Source organism: Pristiophorus japonicus, chromosome 1 (assembly GCF_044704955.1).
Source record: "Pristiophorus japonicus isolate sPriJap1 chromosome 1, sPriJap1.hap1, whole genome shotgun sequence".
Taxonomy (NCBI): Eukaryota; Metazoa; Chordata; class Chondrichthyes; family Pristiophoridae; genus Pristiophorus; species Pristiophorus japonicus.
In genome coordinates this window covers 125,041,958-125,064,580 of record NC_091977.1, presented here as the reverse complement: position 1 = coordinate 125,064,580, position 22,623 = coordinate 125,041,958, and the positions used below count along the sequence as shown (strand labels likewise).

General features: G+C 40.5%; 1 protein-coding gene across 1 annotated transcript; it reads left to right on the top strand.

Annotated features, from left to right (window-relative positions):
* Positions 1 to 3,757: 3,757 nt before the first annotated feature.
* On the top strand, positions 3,758 to 20,742 carry anxa1a (annexin A1a). The gene is made up of 13 exons (XM_070882891.1): positions 3,758 to 3,850; positions 7,729 to 7,802; positions 8,880 to 8,973; positions 9,386 to 9,480; positions 9,671 to 9,784; positions 10,449 to 10,539; positions 10,620 to 10,699; positions 11,464 to 11,520; positions 11,615 to 11,708; positions 14,434 to 14,529; positions 17,520 to 17,578; positions 19,077 to 19,199; positions 20,494 to 20,742. Exons 2-13 carry the CDS (start codon positions 7,749 to 7,751, stop codon positions 20,551 to 20,553), a joined length of 1,017 nt encoding a protein of 338 aa, XP_070738992.1. The 5' UTR covers positions 3,758 to 3,850; positions 7,729 to 7,748; the 3' UTR covers positions 20,554 to 20,742.
* Positions 20,743 to 22,623: the final 1,881 nt, after the last annotated feature.

The following is a 22,623-nucleotide window of genomic DNA, read 5'->3' as shown; positions in this document are numbered from 1 at the left end:
CACTACCGCCCATTCTCATCCACTTTAGATCGAGTAAAACCACCTTCTCCATAACAGTATGCAGCTCCGGTTGTATGTCGGCGGTATGTCATGAAACTTGCACTTTTTGGGCGGTATGCGGGCGGTTCTACATGGCGGACGGTGTGCATAACGCTCAGTGGTGTGTCAATGATGAATCTTCCGCCGAGCGGTATGTTTTTTGATGAAACTTGTATTTTTGGGCGGTAAGTGGGCAGTATGTTGTTGAATTTCGGACCCAATGTGTTTAAGGACTCATTGTTTTCCTTGATTGCACCATCTGTTTGTGATTTGTTCAGTCAATGGATTTCACTCCAAGAGAAACCAAAAAGGCTAGAGCATGCAAACCAGGAGAGTGATCTCATGAATTTGCTGAAAAACTCAAAACTGCATTTGTTTTTCAAATTCTAAATGTAAAAAAGCCTGTTCTTCAGCATAGTTTCCTGTTGCACTTTTCCTTTTATTTGATCGATAGAAACTTAGGGCCTGAACTTGATGCACTCACCACCCACTGCCACCGACTGCCGCCCACTGCCGTCAACATTCCTCCTCGGATTCCGCTCAGTGCCAGTTTCGATCTGGTCTGGAGCAGGAGGGAGGAGAGAGCTGCCGGGAACCGTCCACTGATGTCAGCCGATGGCCAAGTGGCGTAAGTGGACTCCTTCCCGCCAAGATGCCAGATTGGTGCGAGCGGGGGTCGGCGCCTGAACGGGGGTGGACTGCTGCGAGGAGGCTGGTCTGTCCCCGACGGTAGGTAGGAAGAGCTGAAATTTTTGTTTTTATTTTACAGGGACTTACCTATATGGGGTCCCCTGAAGGTGCTCTGTTGTTTTTTTGAGGTTTTTTTTGCTGCTTTTTCTTTGCAGGTCTTCGACCCTCCGTGAGCCCGACTCCATCCTCGGTGGCACTTGGGCGGCAAGCACCTTTGCCACCACGATTGGGAGCTCCCGCCGGCTGCCACTCAGATTGGCGACCTAAGTCCCTCATTTGCCACCTGCCACCATTTGAAGGACCTTTTTGGTGAAAACCCTGCCCAAAGTACCATCAGGTATCTCGGCAGCCATCGGCGGTCCTTTGGGCTGCACTTGGCTGTGCGGGGGCCTTCACCAAATTCGGGCCCTTAGACCCCCAAATTCCCTGGACCAACAATCCTGGCATTAATAGTGGGACCCATCCATTGGTAACCTCCACCGTGACACTGCTGAGCTATGCAGGGTCAGGGTGAGGTCAGCTAAACTAAATAATCTGGTGCAAAAAATAAGGACAACATTTTTTCATTCCTCATGCAACCAGACATTTGCATTCCCAGGTGGGCCCTTCTTCTGCCGGGCAGTGGGCTAGTACATCTCCTGTCACTCTGTGTACTAGCACACCATTCTTCTGCCAGGCTGGGATGAGGAAACTCCACTTCTAACCAAGCACTTTCCTACACTGTTGCTCTTGTTTGGGGCAGGCAGAAGCTCCTCCACAAATTAGGTAGCGGACAAACATGGAGGAAATCCATGAGACTGATGGCAGCAGTGCACTGGAAGGGCTATGGAATTTCAGACCCTTAGCTTGTAAAATCGTAATTTATTTTCCTACAATGGCTGCTGGCCTTATTAATTTCCAATTGAGGTACAGGAGCTTGAGAACGGGACTGAAAACCATTGAGTGTTTTGGGGTGAATTTCCACGGGGTTCTCCTGATCAGCGGCCATAATTTTAGCATAACTGCTGCGGAATCCCCAGGAAAATGGTGTAAACTATTTTTCCAGGGTTTCCATGACTCTGCCAAAGTTACGGCTGATGACCAGGAGAACCCTCACAGAAATTCATGCTCCATGACTCTATTTTGCAGTTTGAGGCCCTGAAAATCTACCTTTCGACCTCCGCCACTGAGTCCACTAATATCTATTTATTTACTGTGCAGGCACCCACATCGCTAGGGGTGCATCAGGGGCCCATATCATTACAGCAATCTGGCCAAGGTGGCCTATCTACGGGTAGGAGTGTCAGCATACACCACCCTGAAAACAAAGTGTATTGTTCCAGGAAACCTGCTTCAAGGGTTCAGGGCCTGGACCCAAGTGGTTCCCACATCCAATATCCCTGCCCCAATGAACACCTATGTTCAGAGTTTCTGACCACCAACATCGAGTGTTAAGCAATGCCTCATTTAAAATTCTCATCCTTGTTTTCAAATCTCTCCATGACCTCCCTATCTCTGAAATCTCCTCCAGCCCCACAAACCTCTGAGATATCTGAGCTCCTCTAATTCTGGCTTCTTGAACATCCCCGATTTTAATCGCTCCACCATTGGTGGCCATGCCTTCAGCTGCCAAGACCCTAAGCTTTGGAATTCCCTCCATAAACCTCTCTGCCACTCTACCTCTCTTTCCTTCTTTAAGACACTCCTTAAAATCTACCTCTCTGTCCTGATATCTTCTTATGTGGCTCCTCTCAAATTGTGTTTTTATAACACTTTTGTGAAGCACCTTGGGATGTTTTACTACATTAAAGGCACTAAATAAATACAAGTTGTTGTTGTTATGCTTGGGACAAACGGAAGCTCTGCCACCAAACCATCCTGGAAACTTCAGCGCCAAACCATGACCTATTGTATCCAGGTCCCAGCCTAGCTTCTGCCCACCAAAGTTTCAGCAGAAATAGGCCAGAGCGGGGACTGACTTTTTGAGACCTAGATGACTAGCAAGTGAGTCTGTGGGCTATTGACCACAGGCAGCCTGTCGTTTTGGAAGTGGGAAATTGGGCGCTGCTGTTGCTAGTTAATGGACTCTAGCAGCAGTTTAAAGGGGATGTGCATTTAACCTGGGACACAGAAATAAATTACACCATGGAGCAGGCATCAAGTGCAGAACCTACAGCAGTAACGATATAAGCTTTCAAATCCGTTAAGGTGGAAAACCTACAAGCAACTGCCAGAAAAATATATTCAAAAGCTCCATCCAGTTTTAACTGACAGCAACTGAGGATGCCAGTAATTATTATTCCCCTTTACCCTTACTCCTCTTCATTCCTCCTCTCCCACCTCTTCTCTTACTTTTCCTCCCTCTTTCTCCTGATGTTCCCTTTCTCAGTTACACTAATTGATATAGTTTAATGAGGATGTGTTCCATTAATTTAACCCCAAGGTATTCCTGGACAAGGGGAGGTGAGGATTATCCCTGGATGAGGTCATTACATTTGTGAATTTATCTGAGACTGCTGCACACTTCAGGATATGGAATGCTTTATTAATGTAATTTTCATTTAAAAGTTTTAATCATTGCACTTTTGATTTTGATAAGTTTCTCGGGGTCCTTGAAATTTTCCAAATGGTAATGCATTTCACCTTTTCAACCTATGCGAAAGAGGAAACTTGTGAGTTTTGAAATAATTTATTAAATTAACATACCTTTAAAAATCAATTTTTATATCAATTTCAGCTTCCCCTCCCCCAGGAGTGTGACATAAACTGTAGAATTAATTAATGCTGAAAAGTCATACATTTGGCATTGAAACAGAATCTTGGACTGATCTAATTGGCATGTGATTTTTGTTTGCAAAAGGTTGCGTAGTGACCTGAAAGTTATTTCCTGTCTCTGCGCAGACTTTCAGCTAGTTCACTGCAGTTTTTGTATGGCTTGTAACATCTGGTAGTTGATTGGCTCATCCTAGCCTGCAGTGCTCAGTCAATCAAATGGAAGACCAGTCACAAATGACCTCATTGGGAGTGGCAACAGTATAAATGCAACCTCAAACAGCTAGTTAGTTGTAGTTGAGATTTTCTTTAGTCTTGAGAGGGTGTAGGTAGTTGTTGCTGCTGCCATCAGGGTTTAAATTAGCAGTTGGTAAGTTACATTTTTAATGTTGCAGCTCTGTCTTGATTTGATTTATGCCTATTAAGGATTAAAATGGTGTAGTGTCTTTTGATACAATACTTGTATTTGCTTTTGTTGGTGACTGCATTATTTGTCTGTGTTAAGTTTGAAGCTAATTTTGAGTCATTTGTAAGCTGGTCTATTTCAGTTATCGAGTATACTCCTTTCTGTGTGTTCACTTGACTTTGAAGTTTATTCCAGTGAAGCAACTTGATGGTTGCTTGAAATCCTTAAGTCAAAATTACTGTTTTGTGGGAACAGCATGATAACTTGAAGTGTTGTTTAACAAGATTATTGGTGGGAGGATTGTCTAGTATGTTAACCCTTGCTGCACTGTGCAGTCCTGTTAATTATTTGCTCTCCTGACTTAGATTTCAACAGCCATGAGCATATTTTTAATTGGGCTATAAATTTTAATCTGAACACTAGTTGAATCAGGAAAATAATTTACTTGAGTAAACCCAACTACCACGTGTTCTGCTAAAAGGAACTGATGTGTGCCTTCCTTATGGGATGCCATTCAAATGTAATTGAAAGCACATGCTGTTTCAGTGCAGCTGAGTTGGTGCAAGAAGATGGCATGCTCTCCAACTGAAGAAAGCTGCTGTGGGTCTTGTGCCAGCACTAGCATGTTGCTAGTGAACTAGGTTTTAAGTTTAATCTTAACTTTTCAAATTTATTGAGATGAAATAACTTGGGTTTAACCTGTGAGCTTTTTATAACTTTCAATTTCCCCCTGTTCCACCCCACTCTAATTTAATCTGAAGAGCAGCCAAAATAACAATTTTGGAACTAAAATGGCTTAATGTTCTGTTAAGTGGTTGGTTAATATTCACAACTTTCAAGTCATACACCATCCTGACTGACATGCATTACTGTTCCTTCATTGTCACTTGGTCAAAATCCTGGAACTCCCTACAGGACAGCCTTGTAGGAGTTCCATCACTACATGGACTGCAGTGGCTTGAAGATCCACTACCACCTTCAAGGGCAACTGGGATGGGCAATAAATGCTGGCCTTGCCAGTGATTCTCTCATCATGATTTCTTAATTCTGTCTCAGGATATCTAGGCTTTGATTCTGCCTTGGGATCTATGCATCCCATTACCTTTTTGATCAAATTGCCATTGCAGTCTAGAAATTAATGTTTAATGCATTTGTATACTAGTAATCCAAAGGCTGGGCCAATAATTCAGAGAATAAATTTAAATATCACCTAGGGCAGTTTGAGAATTTGAGTTCACTTATTTTTTTTAAAATCTGGAAATAAATTCTAGTATTGGTAAATGACCATGATTGCTTATGGAAGGAAACTGGCTGTTGCCTGGTCTGGCATGTGACTCCAGTCCCACACCCAACATAGTTGATTCTTAACTGTCCACTAAGTGCAGTGTTGAGGTTTATGGAGGGAATTCCAGAGCTTGAGGGCTTGGTAATTGAAGGCATAGCTGCCAATGGTAGTGATATCAGGTATGCTAAAGACCAGAATTGGAGGCGTACAGAGGAGTTGTTGGGGTGAGGCTGTAGAGGAATTTGACAATTGGGAGGAGGAAAAAAAAATTGAAGTGTTGCTTAGCTGGGACCTAGTGTAGGTTAGCAAGCATGGGTGAAGGATAAATGGGACTTGGTGCCTTGAATTTTGGATGACCTCTAGTTTACGAAGGGTAGAATGCCAGGAGTGTGTTGGAATAGTCAAGTCTAGAAGCAACAAAAGCATGGATGAGGGTTACAGCAGCAGGTGAGTGGAGCCAGTTGATTGATGTGGCAATAGGGGGTCTTAATAGTGGTGGTATGTGGTCAGAAGCTCATCTTGGGGCCAAATATGACACCAAGTTTGCAAACTGTCTGGTTCAGCCTCATAGTTGCCAGGGAGAGGGATGGAGTTGATGGCTAGTTTAAGAAAGACTCACTGCCACTGGGAAACTAGGAATTGGGAATTCACCAGCTATGCCCAGTCTGAGAATTAAATTAAGTAAAACTAAGTTCAGGTCCACTATTCTAGTACAGTTGGAATATTTAAACACTTTCTAGTTGTGCTTGTAGTCAAATGGTAGACTGAAGAATTTTGTTAACATACTTGCCTTCAGGCACTGTTTATCTGATGTCCATGCCCTCTAGGATTGAGTGAAATGTCAGTACATAGAAGATTTAAGCATGTTAAAATAACTAGTTATTGTCTAATCCAATTGCTGCTGGTTTGGCTTTAGCTTTAGTCTAGACATTCCAATATCTTGAATGATATATATTTTTATATACAGCAGCCTATCCTCTTCTGGTTTATAATGAATGCCCTCATGTCTTGTGGAATTGCCTATTAGATTTTCAATCTATGTATTGCACTTTTACTTGTTCCTAGCAACCTCTGACATCTGATCCTCCAGCTATGGGTGTACCACTTCTACAATGAAGGAAAATGACTTTGGTGCAGTAAATTTGTATCGCAATTACTGATGTGAACAGATTAACTAAAGCACTGCAGTTATCTATTTTTGTAGACCTTTCCAATGCTCTGTTTACTTTATAAAGGAATTTTTGTCTGGCTGTATCCTGTAAGATATTTTGCCAATGCTATAAATGCTTGCTGCTCAATGTTTTCGAACTGCACAGTAAACTAAGATGGCTGTTCCACATATGTATATCAAATTTTTCTTTTAATTCAAGTCCTTGGCAATGGTATAAATGTGTTTTTGTATGATCCTTGGCATTATGATATGGTGCAGTAATGGGCCATTTTGACTAGATCAAGGCTGTATTTATACCCTTTGAGTGGGTTTTTGAAGGTTTTTCCTAATATAGTTGCAAGAAAACAAGGGACTTGATTGCATTAAATTCATTAATTTGAGAATCCAGACCAGTTAACATTGCACAGATTAGATTCTATTTCCTCAATTCACAACGAGAGACTTTTGGCAAATGAAAGTCAATGATTTCTCAATGAAGGAATCTTGGATTTTTTTTTTAAAAGATAGAATTTTCAAATGCATTTTAAACTTGCTTTGATCAATGTGTATGATCTTGCTGGCTAGATAGCTAGTCAAATTTTCCTAATTTGAAATTTTGAACATTCTTAAGCTTCAATTTCTTGTATCTTTTGGATTTTAAGTTTATTAAAACACTTGAGGAAACTCTCAATCATTTTTGCTTGGTTAAGCAAGGATGGACAGGTTATTGAACTTCACTAATAGCAGGAAGCTTGATTTGTGGTGCTACCTCTTTACCTACACCATATCCCTAGTCATTTGGGAAATGACTGCTTTTTATAAAGAAACCATTTCCAAAGAAACTTTCAATTTTCCTTGAATATACTTTGTCTTCAAAAAATATGTTGTACTTTGGTTTGGCAGTAGCCTTCCTAAAACACTGCAATGCACTTGGTTACAATGTACTTTAACAATAGGATATCTTTGCTCTTCCTGTTATATGGCTTTGTTTGAGCCATATGGAATAAAAGGCCTCAGACTTCTGATCTGGGGTGGCAGTAGGAGGACTATGGTTATCCAGGAGTGAAGGTAACTAATGAGATGGTTTGTGTGCATCAATGTGTACTTGGGCAAGATGGTGGGTACCTGTTTTAAACAATCTGTTGGGACTGTACTCTAGCAAGTCACTGTCTTCACATAAGGATGAGTGGTGACTGGAAATGTGCCTTTTTTTAGCAAATGAACAAGTGGAGACTCAACAATTAAAGGGACATTGTTGTCATGTGGCATTGTTTTTATAAAGCCACCAAGTCCTCTTTGTCATTAACCTGCTGAGGCATTTTCCTGTTCCAATATTCTATAGAAAATTGATATGTTTGGACTATTTTACAAATGAGATTACTTAAATCTGTTTGTTTTCCTCAACAGAGCAGCAGGCACCATTCAAAATGGCATCTAATCTTGTCAGTGCACTCTTTCAGCAAGCCACATACAGCTCTAATGTAAGCTTTATGATTTGCTCTTTGCACACAGGATACTAAGCATTTTTATCAGTGGCAAGTTTTCTGCATGCTTCACTGGGGGTTTGTGGGGTGACCTTTAGTCATGGGCGGGGCAGGGGGTTGCTGCCCAGTAGGTGCTAAAGGCTTGCTGATTTTTGCTTTTACCTTAGTACATAAAGTTTTAACCATGCATGTGGTCTTTGCAATTTTTCCCATGTTTAGGGAAATTTGAGTTTAAAATTCATTATTTTAGTGAGGGCCACAAGAAGGTTTTTTTCTTAAAGGCCTGCCATAGTGATCCCACCTGTAAAGGCATATCTGCCATTACAATCATTTGAATGCTTCACATTGCTGCATTTCCTATTCTAACACCAGTTCCAGTTTCTACCAAGCAATCATACTGTCTTAAGTTGAGGAGAAATTAATATTGTTCCTTTTTAAAACCATGATCATCAATTAACCAAACATTATATGAATAACTAATGGGGGAAACTTGGTAAGGCTTTATCTGACTTTGTATATTCCTTGGCCTTTGATCTCCATCCTAAAATTGCACTTTGAAGTCTAATCACTTGCTGCACTAGACAGGAAATTGAGGCACCAGAAGGCCTGTTTTATCCTTCCTGTTTCTAGCCTACATTTTCCCCTGTATCCCTTGCTGTACATCTTGGAATTGCTCATGATCATCTTGTTTCCCTAATTTTGTGGCTGACTATCTATTTAATTGTTAACTGCCCTATGCACTTCAAAATCCATATTAAACTTTTTAAAGCTATTATTCATGTGAATTTAAGAACTATAAACAATGGAGTAAGCTTTGAATCTAGAATATCATTGGATCTTCCTGGAATGTGCTTTTGAAATTATAGACCAACTAAGATGTACAAGCCCAACAATCTACTTTAGTAACTCTTGCTGTACTTGAGCTAAAGTTGTCACTTTTGTGTTGCTTCCCAAAAAAGTCAGGCCCCACAAAGGTACAACAATCTTCTATATGTATTTATATATTGAAAATTCAAGCAACTATAAATGTCCTGATATTAACATATTTCTCCCTTTCCTTCCCCCCCCTCCTAGTACCCTTCCCCCAGTGGACCAACAGTTACTCCATTTCCTAATTTTGATGCAAGTGTAGATGCTGCTGCAATAAATAATGCACTCAATGCAAAAGGTGAGCAGAAAATTCTGTCTGGATTAATTAATGCACATGTTTTGAAGATTAAACAAATATATTGATTCTTGACTGTCTATTCTGTAATGTCTTGTTCAATGGAGTAGCTTTTATACCTAAAACCTAGTTGGCTTTGAACTACCAGTACAAAAATGATTGACTGAAAATGTAGGGAGACTGCAATACTTGCAGGGACAGCTGCACTATGAAGCAACTCTAAATGTTTGCCCTTTACCTTTTTTCAAAAATGGGAGAGGCAACCCCTGCAGGTGGTGTGGGATCTTTGTACTCTTGGGCCAACATTTCCATTAACTAGTTTGACTGCTTCATTTTGTGATTTATATCTGGCATGCCCATGTTTTGTTTGTTCCTAATGGCTATGGATGGTTTGTTTATCTTGTAATTTTACCAGGTGTGGATGAAGAAACAATCATTAGCATTTTGACAACACGGACCAACTTGCAGCGGCAGCAAATAGCAGCTGATTATCAACAGAGTGTAGGAAAGGTCAGTTACTAATTCTATAGGTGCCATTTTCTTCAATCTACAGTTGGAAGTGCTTATTGAGCTGGGTTTGTGTTGGAGAAGCTAACTCAAAACCATAAACATTCTTAAATTGCTAAATTATATAACATTAATCATTTACATTTATGAAGATTTAAAAATGAATGCTATTTTGAATATTTTATTTCTCCAGCAACTGAAAGCTGTCTTGAAGAGCAAACTGTCTAGTAAACTGGAGACTGTGGCCCTCAACCTGCTGCAAACTCCAGCCCAGTTTGATGCACATCAGCTGTATTATGCTACAAAGGTAATTGTTTATACAAATGCTGCTCTGCTAATCCTTTATGATGCACTAACAATAAATTATATTTGATGCTTCCCATAACTATTGGGACAGTAACTGGATGGGAGGCAGGGAATGAAAATGAGTAACCTAGATAACACTGGACAGTTTTACACCTACAGTACACTTTAATCCATTATTGAAGCAGTAAACGTCATTGGCCAGTAGTTGCTGAAAAATTAATGGCATGTGCAAGAGAATGGGATGAGAATTTAATCTTGGACAAGGAGAATGTATGTCATCATGGATGATCAATGACTGGGACTTGTTTCAAATTAGGATACTGGCAGCAGAGTTTTAGATGAGCTCTAGTTCAGCAGGTGAAAGATGGGAGGCCAGCCAGGTGAGCATTGGACTAAAGTCTGTAGGTAACTGAAGCATGGAAGAGGGTTTCAGTGGTGCGTAGGCTGAGGCAGGGGTGATGATTGGTAGTGGAATTAAGTGATCTTTGAGTCTGGGGTCAAATAGGACAAAGGTTTCAAACTGTCTGGTTCAGCCAGGAATAGTAGTAGGGAGGGGGATGGAATCACACACTGAATATAGTATGGCCTAGATTCCAATTTAATAATCTTGCATTTGGACTGACAGGCTGTTGTACTAACTTTCAATTTTTTTTTTATATTGATAGGGTTTAGGTACAGATGAAGACTGTCTGGTAGAGATACTAGTATCTAGGAGCAACAAAGAGATAAAGGAGATTATTAAAGTTTACCAAGAAGGTAATTCATCTGTATTAATCTAAGGAATTGTGAAAAAGCACACTGTTCACCACTCAATAGACTACTAATTTTTTTTGTAGAATTCAACTGTGACCTGGAGGGAAAGATAAAGTCTGATACATCTGGAGCATTCCAAAAAGCTTTAATTGCACTACTTAAGGTATAGCGGTTTAGCAACATTGAACTACATTCTTCAACACTTTTTTTTTAAATTCAAGACTTTTAATGTCTTAAGACCACTTTATCTGGTATGCAGGTGAAGCATGCTTAAACACAGCAATGACTGTTTATGGGGAATAGTTCACTTTTTGATAGGCCACTGTATACTCTAGTATCTGTATTCTGCAGTAATGAGAGCCAACCTTAAAGGTACAAAAGATAGAATAGTGTAGGGAAATTTCTCCTAGAACAAAACAATTTAAAAGTGCATTTGTGCTAGTTAAGCAGCTCATTTCCTATTTTGAGGGGTATTACTGATTGACCACCTTTTTTTTTTTTTTTGCAGTTAACTGACCTGTATTGAATATAACTAGTAGGAGTAATATTGGCTGTTCAACACAATACTCCCTGAAACAACAACTGGAATATCTGGGGGGGGGGCAGAAGGAAATTACTTGCATTCAGCTGAGCAAAATCTGACTTGGCTGCCATGCCTTGTATCAAATAATCAGACAACACTAAACTATATTGCATGGTTACTTGCATCTTTGAAAATTACTGCGCTCCTCAGGATGGAGACAAGAAAATTGCAAAATTAGTTTAACTTTGTATTCCTGGAATATCAAAAAAAATCCTTGCCATCAAATTGAGTAATGTAGATAATGGCAACTGGAGTGCAGGCAGTACTGTATTTAGACTAAATTCTGTTGATGCCATTCAAGACCCACTTTCAAACATTACTTATCTTAAACCTCTTGTTACTAGGCATCTAGAGATGAAAGTTCTACAGTGGATCATGACCTTGCTGATGACGATGCAAGGGTGAGTTGATTACTTTCCTCAACTCCTGTGCATTCTCAGGAGGAAAAAAAGCAAATTGTGCAATTACCAACCACACTTGTGTATTTTAATGTAGGCTTTGTATGAAGCTGGTGAGAAAAGAAAAGGGACTGATGTTGACACCTTCATTAATATTCTTACAACGAGAAACTTTGCGCACATGCACACAGGTAAGAGTTCCCAATAGTCTAAATACTTTGAGGAAACTCCTCCAACCCTTCTGACCTGCATGATCACTGACGGTCAAGTTCTACTGTTGACACTTTGCATCTTAACTGATTAGTTAACCTAATTCTTCACACAAATTATAATACTTTTAAATCTAGTTTAAGACTCAATGTGGCTTAGTATGAAATCCACCTTGCTTACTATAGATAAGTGCTGTCAGTTAAGTGATCCATCCAACTCCAATTACAGGTTGATTTTGAATATCTTCAGACCAATTGATGTTTTATCCAAGCAATCTTGCACTCTTCTATCCTTTTGTGGAAACCTTGTCTTGAAAGAGATGCCTCTCAGTATTGAGATTAATGAACACTTTAATTTAAAAAGGAAACACTTGGGCTGAACATTGAATGACCTCCTATTTGGGATCATGGCTGATCTACCTCTACTCACTTTCCTGCAATATCCCTTGATTCCCTTAATATCCAAAAATCTATTAATCTCTCTTCAATATGCTCAATGAGCCTCCACAGCCCTCTGGGGTAGAGAATTCCAAAGATTCACCACACTCTGAAGTTTCTCATCTCAGTTCTTTTGGCAACTATGACCCCTAATTCTAGACTCCTCAGCCAGAAGAAACTTCCTCCCTGCATCTGCCCTGAGAGAATTTTGGATGTTTCAATGAGATCCCCTCATTCATCTAAACTCTAGAGAATATCGTCCTAGTCTACTCAATCTCTTGTCATAGGACAATTTTCCCATCCCAGGAATCCGTCTAGTGAATCTTTGTTGCACTCCCTCAATGGCAAGTATATCCTTTGGTAAGGAGACCAAAACTGTTCAATAGTCCAGGAGTTGTCTCTCCGGGGCCTTGTATAATCACAGTAAGACTTCTTTACTCTTATACTCAAATCCTCTTGTAATAAAGGTGAACATGCAATTTGTTTGCTGTACCTGCATATTAAGTTTGTGATTTGTGTACAAGGACACCCAGGTTTCTCAACATCATTTCCCAATATTTTTTATCTGCTTCCCTATCAAAATGGATAACTTCACATTTATCCATTATATTCTATTTGCCATGTTCTTGTCCATTCATGTAGCCTGTCTATATCCCACTGAAGTCTTTGTATTCTCCTCACAACTTGCATTCCCACCTAGCTTTGTATCATCAGCAAACTTGGGATATATTACATTTGGTCCCCTCATCTACATTGATTAGCTGGGGCCCAAGCACCAATCCTTATTGCATTCCACTAGTAACAACCTGCCAACCTGAATGACCTGTTTATTCCTACTCTATTTTCTGTCTGTTAACCAATCTTCATTCCATGCTAATATATTATCCCCATCCCATAAGCCCTAATTTTGTTCAATAATTTCTTGTGTGGCACCTTATTGAATGCCTTCTGAAAATCCAAATACACCACATCCACTGGCTTTGCAACCCCTCCCCCACCCCAACTCCCTTGTCTATTTTGCTAGTTACAACCTCCCAACAGATTTGGCAAACCTGATTTCCCTTTCATAAATCCATGTTGACTCTACCAATCCTATTTTCTAGTGCCCTGTTACCATGTCCTTAATATATTCTGGCACTTTCCCTACTATTGATATCCAGCCAACTGCTCTGTAGTTCCCCATTTTCTCTTTCCCCCTCAAATAGTGGAGTTACATTAGCTACCTTCCAATCTGGGACAATTCTAGAATCTCTGGAATTTTGGAAGATGACAGTGGATGCATTGGCTATCTCTCTTTCAAACCCTAGGATGTATACCATCTGGTCCAAGAGATTTATCAGCTTCAAGTCATTATTTTCCCTAGTACATTTTTTTAAATTATAAACCAGTATTTTCTCTGATTTCCTTATTCCCCATTTATAATTTCTCCTGTCTCAGCCTGTAGGGGACCCACACTTGCTCTTGCTTATCTCCTTTCTACATAAGTTTTTACAGGATGACTCTCCAATAATGTAGCACTCGTCCTTTACTGGACTGTTTTATCTTGTGTTGCAATCTTGCAGTGGAGCTTGAAGCACAGCCACCTTGCTATGCTGAGGGTGCTTTCAGACACTAAATCAAAATTGAATTTAGTTTTTACTGGTTAGGAATACTAATCAAGAATGGAATTAAATGATTGTAATGCAAAATATTTGCAGCACTTGTGATCATGCCATACAAAGGAAATCATTGTCTTTTAGTGAAAGCATCATAAGACCAAAAGCAATTTGTTGGGGGGGAGGAAATAAGGCTATTGGAAAGGCAACTAAAGCACATGTCAGGTGAGATCAACCAAAGAGCAGGTATTTGGTTTGTGGGGAAGGGGGAAACTGCTTCCTGTTAATTTCTTAGCTTTCTCTCAGCAGATTTAGTATCTGTTTTACTGATCCCAGAATGAGTAGTGTACACTTTTTTTAAACTATTGAACCATTCTGATTTTAAAACTGCAATAGGAGCATTGAAGGCATTATTATTGCTATCTGACTGTTTAAAAGTAAAAATCATCTGAACACACTTTTTCCAACATATCTAAACCAGTCTGAGGGTCTTTTTACACCAATTTGAAGTTAGTTGAGGGTTTGTAGTACACCTTTCAAATTTATAACTTAAATAAACATAGGAAATCTTCCTGCTATTGTAATTAAACTATATAAATTTAAATTGTAAAATGAAAGTGTGCTCTTCAAGTTAGTCATGAGATTCATGGTCACTAATTGCCCTGTATTCTTAGTGTTTCAGAGGTACACAAAGTACAGTAAACATGATGTGGACAAGGCCTTGGATCTTGAACTGAATGGGGACATAGAAAATGTTCTAATATCTTTGGGTATGTGAAATATTATTGCAGCTGTTAACTTTGTTTATATTTGATCCAAGTACCTGTACAAAATAACATGTATAGTGGTGATGCCTGTCTCTAGGGGCACCAACTGACCCATCCTGCTCTAAAGAATCACCTAGTTCTTCAGATTGACACTACAGATGCCAATCTGGAATAGATCATGCTCTGAAGTATTAGCTACATAAGTGGTTTGGAATATTGTTTTTGGGGAATGAAGCTGGGTAGATGGAAGGGGTGTCCAGTGGAATATTTTGGTGGTAGTGATAAGTTAGCTTTGGTGTAGTTATGGAAAAGGGACATAGACCAGGAGTAAGTTCTGTATTGGGGAAAGGCCAATAAACTGGATGTGATTTAGCAAGTGGACTGGAAACAGCTACTTAAAGATAAATCCAAGTCGGTGCAGTAAGGGGCATTCCAGGAGAGGTTCAGAGCAAATATGTTCCCACAAAAAAAGGTTGGACTCTCATCTAGAGCCCCCTGGATGTCAAGGCAAAAAAGGAAGCTCATCATACCAAGCACTCTATACTCTAGGTTTTTGCAGTATTTAAAGTGCAGGGGTGAAATTTTAAAAGGAAATTAGGAATGCATGCAGCATGAAAATATTGGCAAGGAAAACCAATTTTAAATGCATAGAGCAGAGTACAAAAAGTGGGGCCTATTAAAGACCAAAAGGTAACCTTGAGGCAGAAGATATGGATTTGGTTCTTGACTACAGTCATGTATTCAACCAGCATTGTAGCCATGTATAAACTGACCTAAGTTAAACACTCCTAACCTGGACCTTCAGATATAAAAGGGGAAGCTCCACCCACCTTCATCACTTGAGTGCTAAGGAATAAAGGACAGGTCACAGACTGACCTCTCAAGCATGGGCCTCGTGTGCATTCATACGGTGTAGTAAGAATGTATCAATTACTTTCTATTTCATGGGCTGATGCAGATGTTTTAGTTGAGTGAAATACACTATTGAGGCAGTATTAAGGGGTTTGGCACCTTTTGAAAGATCAATGAAATGTATTGCAGGCTGTGGAAGGAAGCGAGGGAGAAAATAGACCATTTTCCAATCCTCTCTGGCTACAGGTGTGGTGCCAGAGGACTTCACATTGTATCATTGTTTACAGGCCAGTCAGCCTAACCATTGATGGCCAAATTATTGGAAAAAAAATTCCAAAGGACAGTATTAATCATTGTTTAGAAAGGCCTGGATTAACCAAGTACCATCATGGATTTGTTAAGGGAAAAGTATCTGACCAACTTGACTGAATTTTGAGGTAACCAAGAGGGTCAATGCAGGTAGTACACTTGTTGTAGTCTACATGGATTTTAGCAAGGCTTTTGACCAGATCCCTTAGTGGACTGGTTAGAAAAGTAAAAGCCCATGGGATCCAAGGGAAAGTGGCAAGTTGGATCCAAAATTGGCTCTGCAGAAAGCAAAAGGTAATGGTTGACTGGTTTTGTGACTGGAAGGCTATTTCCAGTGGGGTTCCACAGGACTCTAACTTGTTCCTTTGCTTGTTGTGGTATATTTGGACATCAATGTAGGGGGCATGATTTAAAAAGTCTGCAGATGATCCCAAAACTGCCCATATGGTTGAGTAAGAAAGCTGTAGATGGCCAGAAGATGTCAGGTGGGCAGAAACATGGAATTCAATCTAGAGGTGCAAGGCAATGTATTTGGGGAGGGTTAACAGGGTAAGGAATATATAATGTTAGGATACTGAAGTGCAGAAGAATGGGGGACCTTTGGATTGAATGTCCAGATCCCTAAAGGTAGCAGGATAGGTAGATTAAGTGGCAAAGGCATACAGGATGATTTCATTTATTAGCCATGGCATAGAATAGAGCAAGGAGGTTATGCTTGAACTGTGTATAAATGTTAGGCTACAGCTAAAGTACTAGTGTACAGTTTTGGAAAGATGTGATTGCACTAGAGGATACCAAGGAGATTTGAGGATCTTGCCAGGACTGGAGCATTTCAGCTATAGGACAAGATTGGATAGTCTGGAGTTTTCTTTAGAACAGAGGAGGATGACTGGAAACTTGAGGTCTAGATGGTGGCTATGAAGGACCCCCACCCCCTTTGGAGGTTAATAACCAGGGGGCATAGATTTAAAGTAATTGGTAGAAGTTGAGGGTGGTGAGTCTGGAACTCACTACCTGAGGCGGTAGAGGCAGAAACCCTTATTGCATTTTAAAAAGTACTTTGCTAAGTTCTGTAAGTATAGTAACCTACAGAACAAGAGCTGGAAAGTGGGATTAGGCTGGATAGCTTTCAGCTGGCAGACCCAACAGGCCCATGACTACCTCCTGTGCCTCAACTTCTGATCCTTTTGATCAGTGTTTCCACAATGACCAACAGTTAATTGAAATGGCTCACACCTAGGAATGGGCAGTAAATGTGACCTTGCCAGCATCCTCCACATCCAAAGAGCAAACCAGTTTAGTGTTTAAGTGTCCAATTGCTTTGCACAAGTACTAAAGTGGGACTGTAAACTTGTTGTTGTGACCTGAACTCTCTGAAATGGAGTCACTGGCTTACTGGGCCCTGGCTCTGGATTTGGGATATATTTTCCACTAACTGCACTGTTGCTGTCTGGAAAAGATTTGGATGACAGTTTGTCTAATGATGTCAGTGGTATGAACTAGTCTCCACAGAACATTCCTGTGGCTTACTTTGCAGCCTTATGGAAAATGTGGAAACTGGCAACAAATCAATTGCTCTTTTTTTCTATAACTACTAGCATCTGTGCTACTATTCTCCATGTGAATATAAAACTTTAGACTGTTTTGGAATTGCTCTGGGTCCAATTCTTTGCCACATTGCATCATGCAGCAAGGTAATGTGAATGTAGTTTCAACAGAAGTCAAATAATGTTAATCAACTAGAGAACATGCATAATATCTAGGTTTATGCCAACAAGAATTGAATATAGAAATTATAAAGTAAGCTCTTTTTTTTTTTTCTCCTGGCACAGTAAAATGCATGGGAAACAAACCAGCCTACTTTGCTGAGAAGCTGAATAATTCTATGAAAGTGAGTATTGCACAAAATTTGACTAGTTTAGAAGGGAACTCCATGTTTTATGGAGGGATGGGGTGCTATTTTTGGAAGTGACAAAACAAAAGGATATTGGTAAGTCCTATCGATAACCTAGACTTTTGGAAAAGCTGATGCACAAACTTAAAGCAGTGATGTCCAAGGTAAAACTTGAGCAGTGATTTGTGACTGAGAGGAAGCAATAGATACTGTTGGACTGTTGGCAAAATTGAAAGCCCATGGGATAAAAGGGACAGTAATAGCATAGATTCAACATTGGCTAATTCCAAGTTGTGGTGACTGTTTTCAGACTGGAGGGAGTATACAGTGGCATTCCCAAGGTTCAGTATACCACTGATTTTTGATAAAAATTAATGACATGGATTTGAACCGGGGGGGTGTGTGTAACATGGCACAACTTGCAGACAACAATGAGGACAATAGTAAAGACTTCCAGGAGGACATACAGGCTGGTGGAAGGGACACAAACAGATGAGATTCAACATAGAAGTGTGAGGTGATACATGTTGGTAGGAAGAATGAGACAACAATACATGCTAAATGGTACAATTTTCAAGGGGGTTACCTGGGGGTGCTTCTGCACAAACCTTTGCAGGTGGCAGGACCAGTTAATAAACCATATGGGACCCTAGGCTTTATAAATAAAAGTATAGAATATAAAAGCCAGAAATTTGTGATCAATGTATATAAAACACTAGTTTGGCTCCAGCTGGAATATTGGCCAATTCTAGGCACCTCTCTTTAGGAAGTACATGAAGGCTTTGGAGAAAGTGCAGAAGAGATTTCTAGAATGATTGTATCAATAGGCTGGGATTGATCTCCTTGGAGATTTGATAGTGTTTAAAATCATGATGGGTTTAGATGGAGTAAATGATTGAAGGATCAATAACCAGAGGACACTGATCCGGATTGTCAAAACCACACATTTAGAGGAGGGGGGGGGGGGTGTAAAAGAAAGGAAGGAAATGTTTTTGCACGAGTGGTTAGGATTTGGCATGCACTGCCTGATGGGGTGGTGGATACAGATTTAATAGCCTTCAAAACAGAATTGGATAAATACATGGGGGGGAGAAATTGCAGGGATATAAGGAAGGAATGGGTATAACTGGATTGCTATTGGAGCCAATCTGCCAGCTGTACTGTTCTGATGTCAGGCTGGGAGATTTTTTAAATAACTGGCCTGGCCAGTTACTTCAAATGAGTCCACTATAATGTGGAGCTTGTGGGTTGGGCTATCTGGTTTCTTTCCCTTGATATTAGTCAACCAATTGGCTTTTATGATGCAATAGCTTTCTTTGCTTATGGCAGCCTATTGGTTTTCCATTTTAAACTTGTAACCTTAGTTACTAGTACTGTACCCTTGTAATGCTAATTTTACTACAAACTATTGCAAACATTCATTAATGAACTGCCAGCTTCAGACTTCATTCAAATTAGCTGTTAAACCCTGCTTTGTAACTGTATATTTGAACAGGGCTATGGTACTGATGATGACAAATTGATTAGAATTATGATTTCACGCTCTGAAGTGGATTTGAAGGATGTTGAAATAGAATACAAAGCTAAATATGGAATGACCCTTTACAAAGCCATCAAGGTAAGAGTCCCCTCTACTTGGAGCTCTCTAATTCTGCTTTACTGTGAAGGATTTTTTTTAATTGAGCATTCCCTAGTATCTTTAGTCTTTCAGTTAGTCCCACTCCTGCAGAAGGTGTTGACTAGCAATAATTCTACTAGTGTCAGTTCTATCAATACTTCACCCAAGTGAGCATTATTTGAGGTTTATCTGAAGGTGAGAAACCAGGAAATTATAGACCTGTTGGTCTAACACTTGAGAAGTTATTGGAATTGCATGACAATGTGACTCTGAAGAAATGTGAGCTGATTGGAGAGAGCAAACATTGATTTGTAAAGAGCAAGTAAACCTAATTGAATTTTTGAGGATAATGAAGTATCCCATATGCTACCTTTCAGTCCCTGTCCTACCTTCAGGGATCTGTGTACATGCACTACAAAGGTCCCTCTGTTCTTCTACACTTAACTTTTCAGTGCCATACAATTTACTCTGTATTTCCCTTGCCTTATTAGCCCTCCCCAAATGAATTGCATCACTTCTCCAGGTTGAACCCCACTGGAAACAGCATTCCAGACACCAACACCAATCAACCATTACTGTTTCCTGCTACTGAGCCAATTTTGGATCCAACTTGCCACTTTCTCTTGCATTCCATGGGCTTTTACTTTTCTGACCAGTTTGCATGTAGGACCTGGGCAAAAGTCTTGCTAAATCCATAGACTACAACCAACCCACTACCCTCAGCAACACTCCTTGTTGCCTCAAGTCAGTCAGACACTATCTTCTCAACACATCCATGCTGGCTGACCTTGATTTGTGCCTTTCTAAACTACAATTAATACTGTCCCTCACACTTCCAATAACCTGCCCACCACCAAAGTTAGGCTGGCTGACCTGTAATTTTCAGTCTATCCCTTTCTCTTCTTTTTTTTTTTTTAAACACTGCAGTGTGCCAGTCTGCGAGCACCACACCTGTAGCCAGAGGATTGTAAAATGGTCAGCCTTGTTTCATCAGCATCTACTCTTCAGGTCATTGGCCAAAAACATTAACCCCTACTGTTCGCTCTCCACAGAAGCTGCCTGACTATTCAGCATTTTCTGTTCAGATTTGAAGTGTTTGACACCAGCCTGACTGGATTTGAAGCCAAGGCCAATAAGTGCTATAACCATGTACTTTACCAGGCCTCTAATCCTTTAATAAACAAATCAATTATAATTATCACTAGCCTTCCATTTGAGACAAAATAAAATCTAGTTTTCTAAATGAAGTGGATACTTATTCAAAAGTAAACTTAATTTCTTATCTTCCCTACAGGATGACACCAAAGGTGACTATGAGAAGATCCTGCTGGCTCTATGTGGCACCAAAGAGTGACTGACACATGCTGCTGATCCAAAGTGTCTGTAGACATGTTCATTTACAATGAAGCTAACTTTAAAGCTGTTGAGTCATATAAATTATTGGCACAACATTGAATATCCAGTTCATACTCGTGCAAATAAAATGTTGATCTGAATTTCTCTGTTTCAGTGTCTTTCAAATTAAAATTTAACAATATTCCTATTTTAGTCAAACCACTTATTGGTTATAGAAACATAGAAACATAGAAAATAGGTGCAGGAGTAGGCCATTCGGCCCTTCTAGCCTGCACCGCCATTCAATGAGTTCATGGCTGAACATTCAACTTCAGTACCCCATTCCTGCTTTCTCACCATACCCCTTGATCCCCCTAGCAGTAAGGACCTCATCTAACTCCTTTTTGAATATATTTAGTGAATTGGCCTCAACAACTTTCTGTGGTAGAGAGTTCCACAGGTTCACCACTCTCTGGGTGAAGAAGTTCCTCCGCATCTCGGTCCTAAATGGCTTGCCCCTTATCCTTAGACTGTGACCCCTGGTTCTGGACTTCCCCAACATTGGGAACATTCTTCCTGCATCTAACCTGTCTAACCCCGTCAGAATTTTATGTTTCTATGAGGTCCCCTCTCATTCTTCTGAACTCCAGTGAATACAAGCCCAGTTGATCCAGTCTTTCTTGATAGGTCAGTCCCGCCATCCCGGGAATCAGTCTGGTGAACCTTCGCTGCACTCCCTCAATAGCAAGAACGTCCTTCCTCAGGTTAGGAGACCAAAACTGTACACAATACTCCAGGTGTGGCCTCACCAATGCCCTGTACAACTGTAGCAACACCTCCCTGCCCCTGTACTCAAATCCCCTTGCTATGAAGGCCAACATGCCATTTGCTTTCTTAACCGCCTGCTGCACCTGCATGCCAACCTTCAATGACTGATGTACCATGACACCAGGTCTCTTTGCACCTCCCCTTTTCCTAATCTGTCACCATTCAGATAATAGTCTGTCTCTGTTTTTACCACCAAAGTGGATAACCTCACATTTATCCACATTATACTTCATCTGCCACGCATTTGCCCACTCACCTAACCTATCCAAGTCGCTCTGCAGCCTCACAGCATCCTCCTCGCAGCTCACACTGCCACCCAACTTAGTGTCATCCGCAAATTTGGAGATACTACATTTAATCCCCTCATCTAAATCATTAATGTACAGTGTAAACAGCTGGGGCCCCAGCACAGAACCTTGCGGTACCCCACTAGTCACTGCCTGCCATTCTGAAAAGTACCCATTTACTCCTACTCTTTGCTTCCTGTCTGACAACCAGTTCTCAATCCATGTCAGTACACTACCCCCAATCCCATGTGCTCTAACTTTGCACATCAATCTCTTGTGTGGGACCTTGTCGAACGCCTTCTGAAAGTCCAAATATACCACATCAACTGGTTCTCCCTTATCCACTCTACTGGAAACATCCTCAAAAAATTCCAGAAGATTTGTCAAGCATGATTTCCCTTTCACAAATCCATGCTGACTTGGACCTATCATGTCACCTCTTTCCAAATGCACTGCTATGACATCCTTAATAATTGATTCCATCATTTTACCCACTACCGATGTCAGGCTGACCGGTCTATAATTCCCTGTTTTCTCTCTCCCTCCTTTTTTAAAAAGTGGGGTTACATTGGCTACCCTCCACTCCATAGGAACTGATCCAGAGTCAATGGAATGTTGGAAAATGACTGAACGCATCCACTATTTCCAAGGCCACCTCCTGTACTCTGGGATGCAGTCCATCAGGCCCTGGGGATTTATCGGCCTTCAATCCCATCAATTTCCCCAACACAATTTCCCGGCTAATAAGGATTTCCCTCAGTTCCTCCTCCTTACTAGACCCCCCGACCCCTTTTATAACCGGAAGGTTGTTCGTGTCCTCCTTCGTGAATACCGAACCAAAGTACTTGTTCAATTGGTCCGCCATTTCTTTGTTCCCCGTTATGACTTCCCCTGATTCTGACTGCAGGGGACCTACGTTTGTCTTTACTAACCTTTTTCTCTTTACATATCTATAGAAACTTTTGCAATCCGTC

What these genes read in the sequence shown, in the direction of transcription:
- anxa1a (XM_070882891.1), top strand. Translation starts at nt 7,749, where the DNA reads ATGGCATCTAATCTTGTCAGTGCACTCTTTCAGCAAGCCACATACAGC. An exon ending in CTTTAATTGCACTACTTAAG is followed by an intron (nt 10,700 to 11,463) that starts GTATAGCGGTTT and finishes TCTTGTTACTAG; the next exon opens with GCATCTAGAGATGAAAGTTC. An exon ending in TTGCTGATGACGATGCAAGG is followed by an intron (nt 11,521 to 11,614) that starts GTGAGTTGATTA and finishes ATTTTAATGTAG; the next exon opens with GCTTTGTATGAAGCTGGTGA.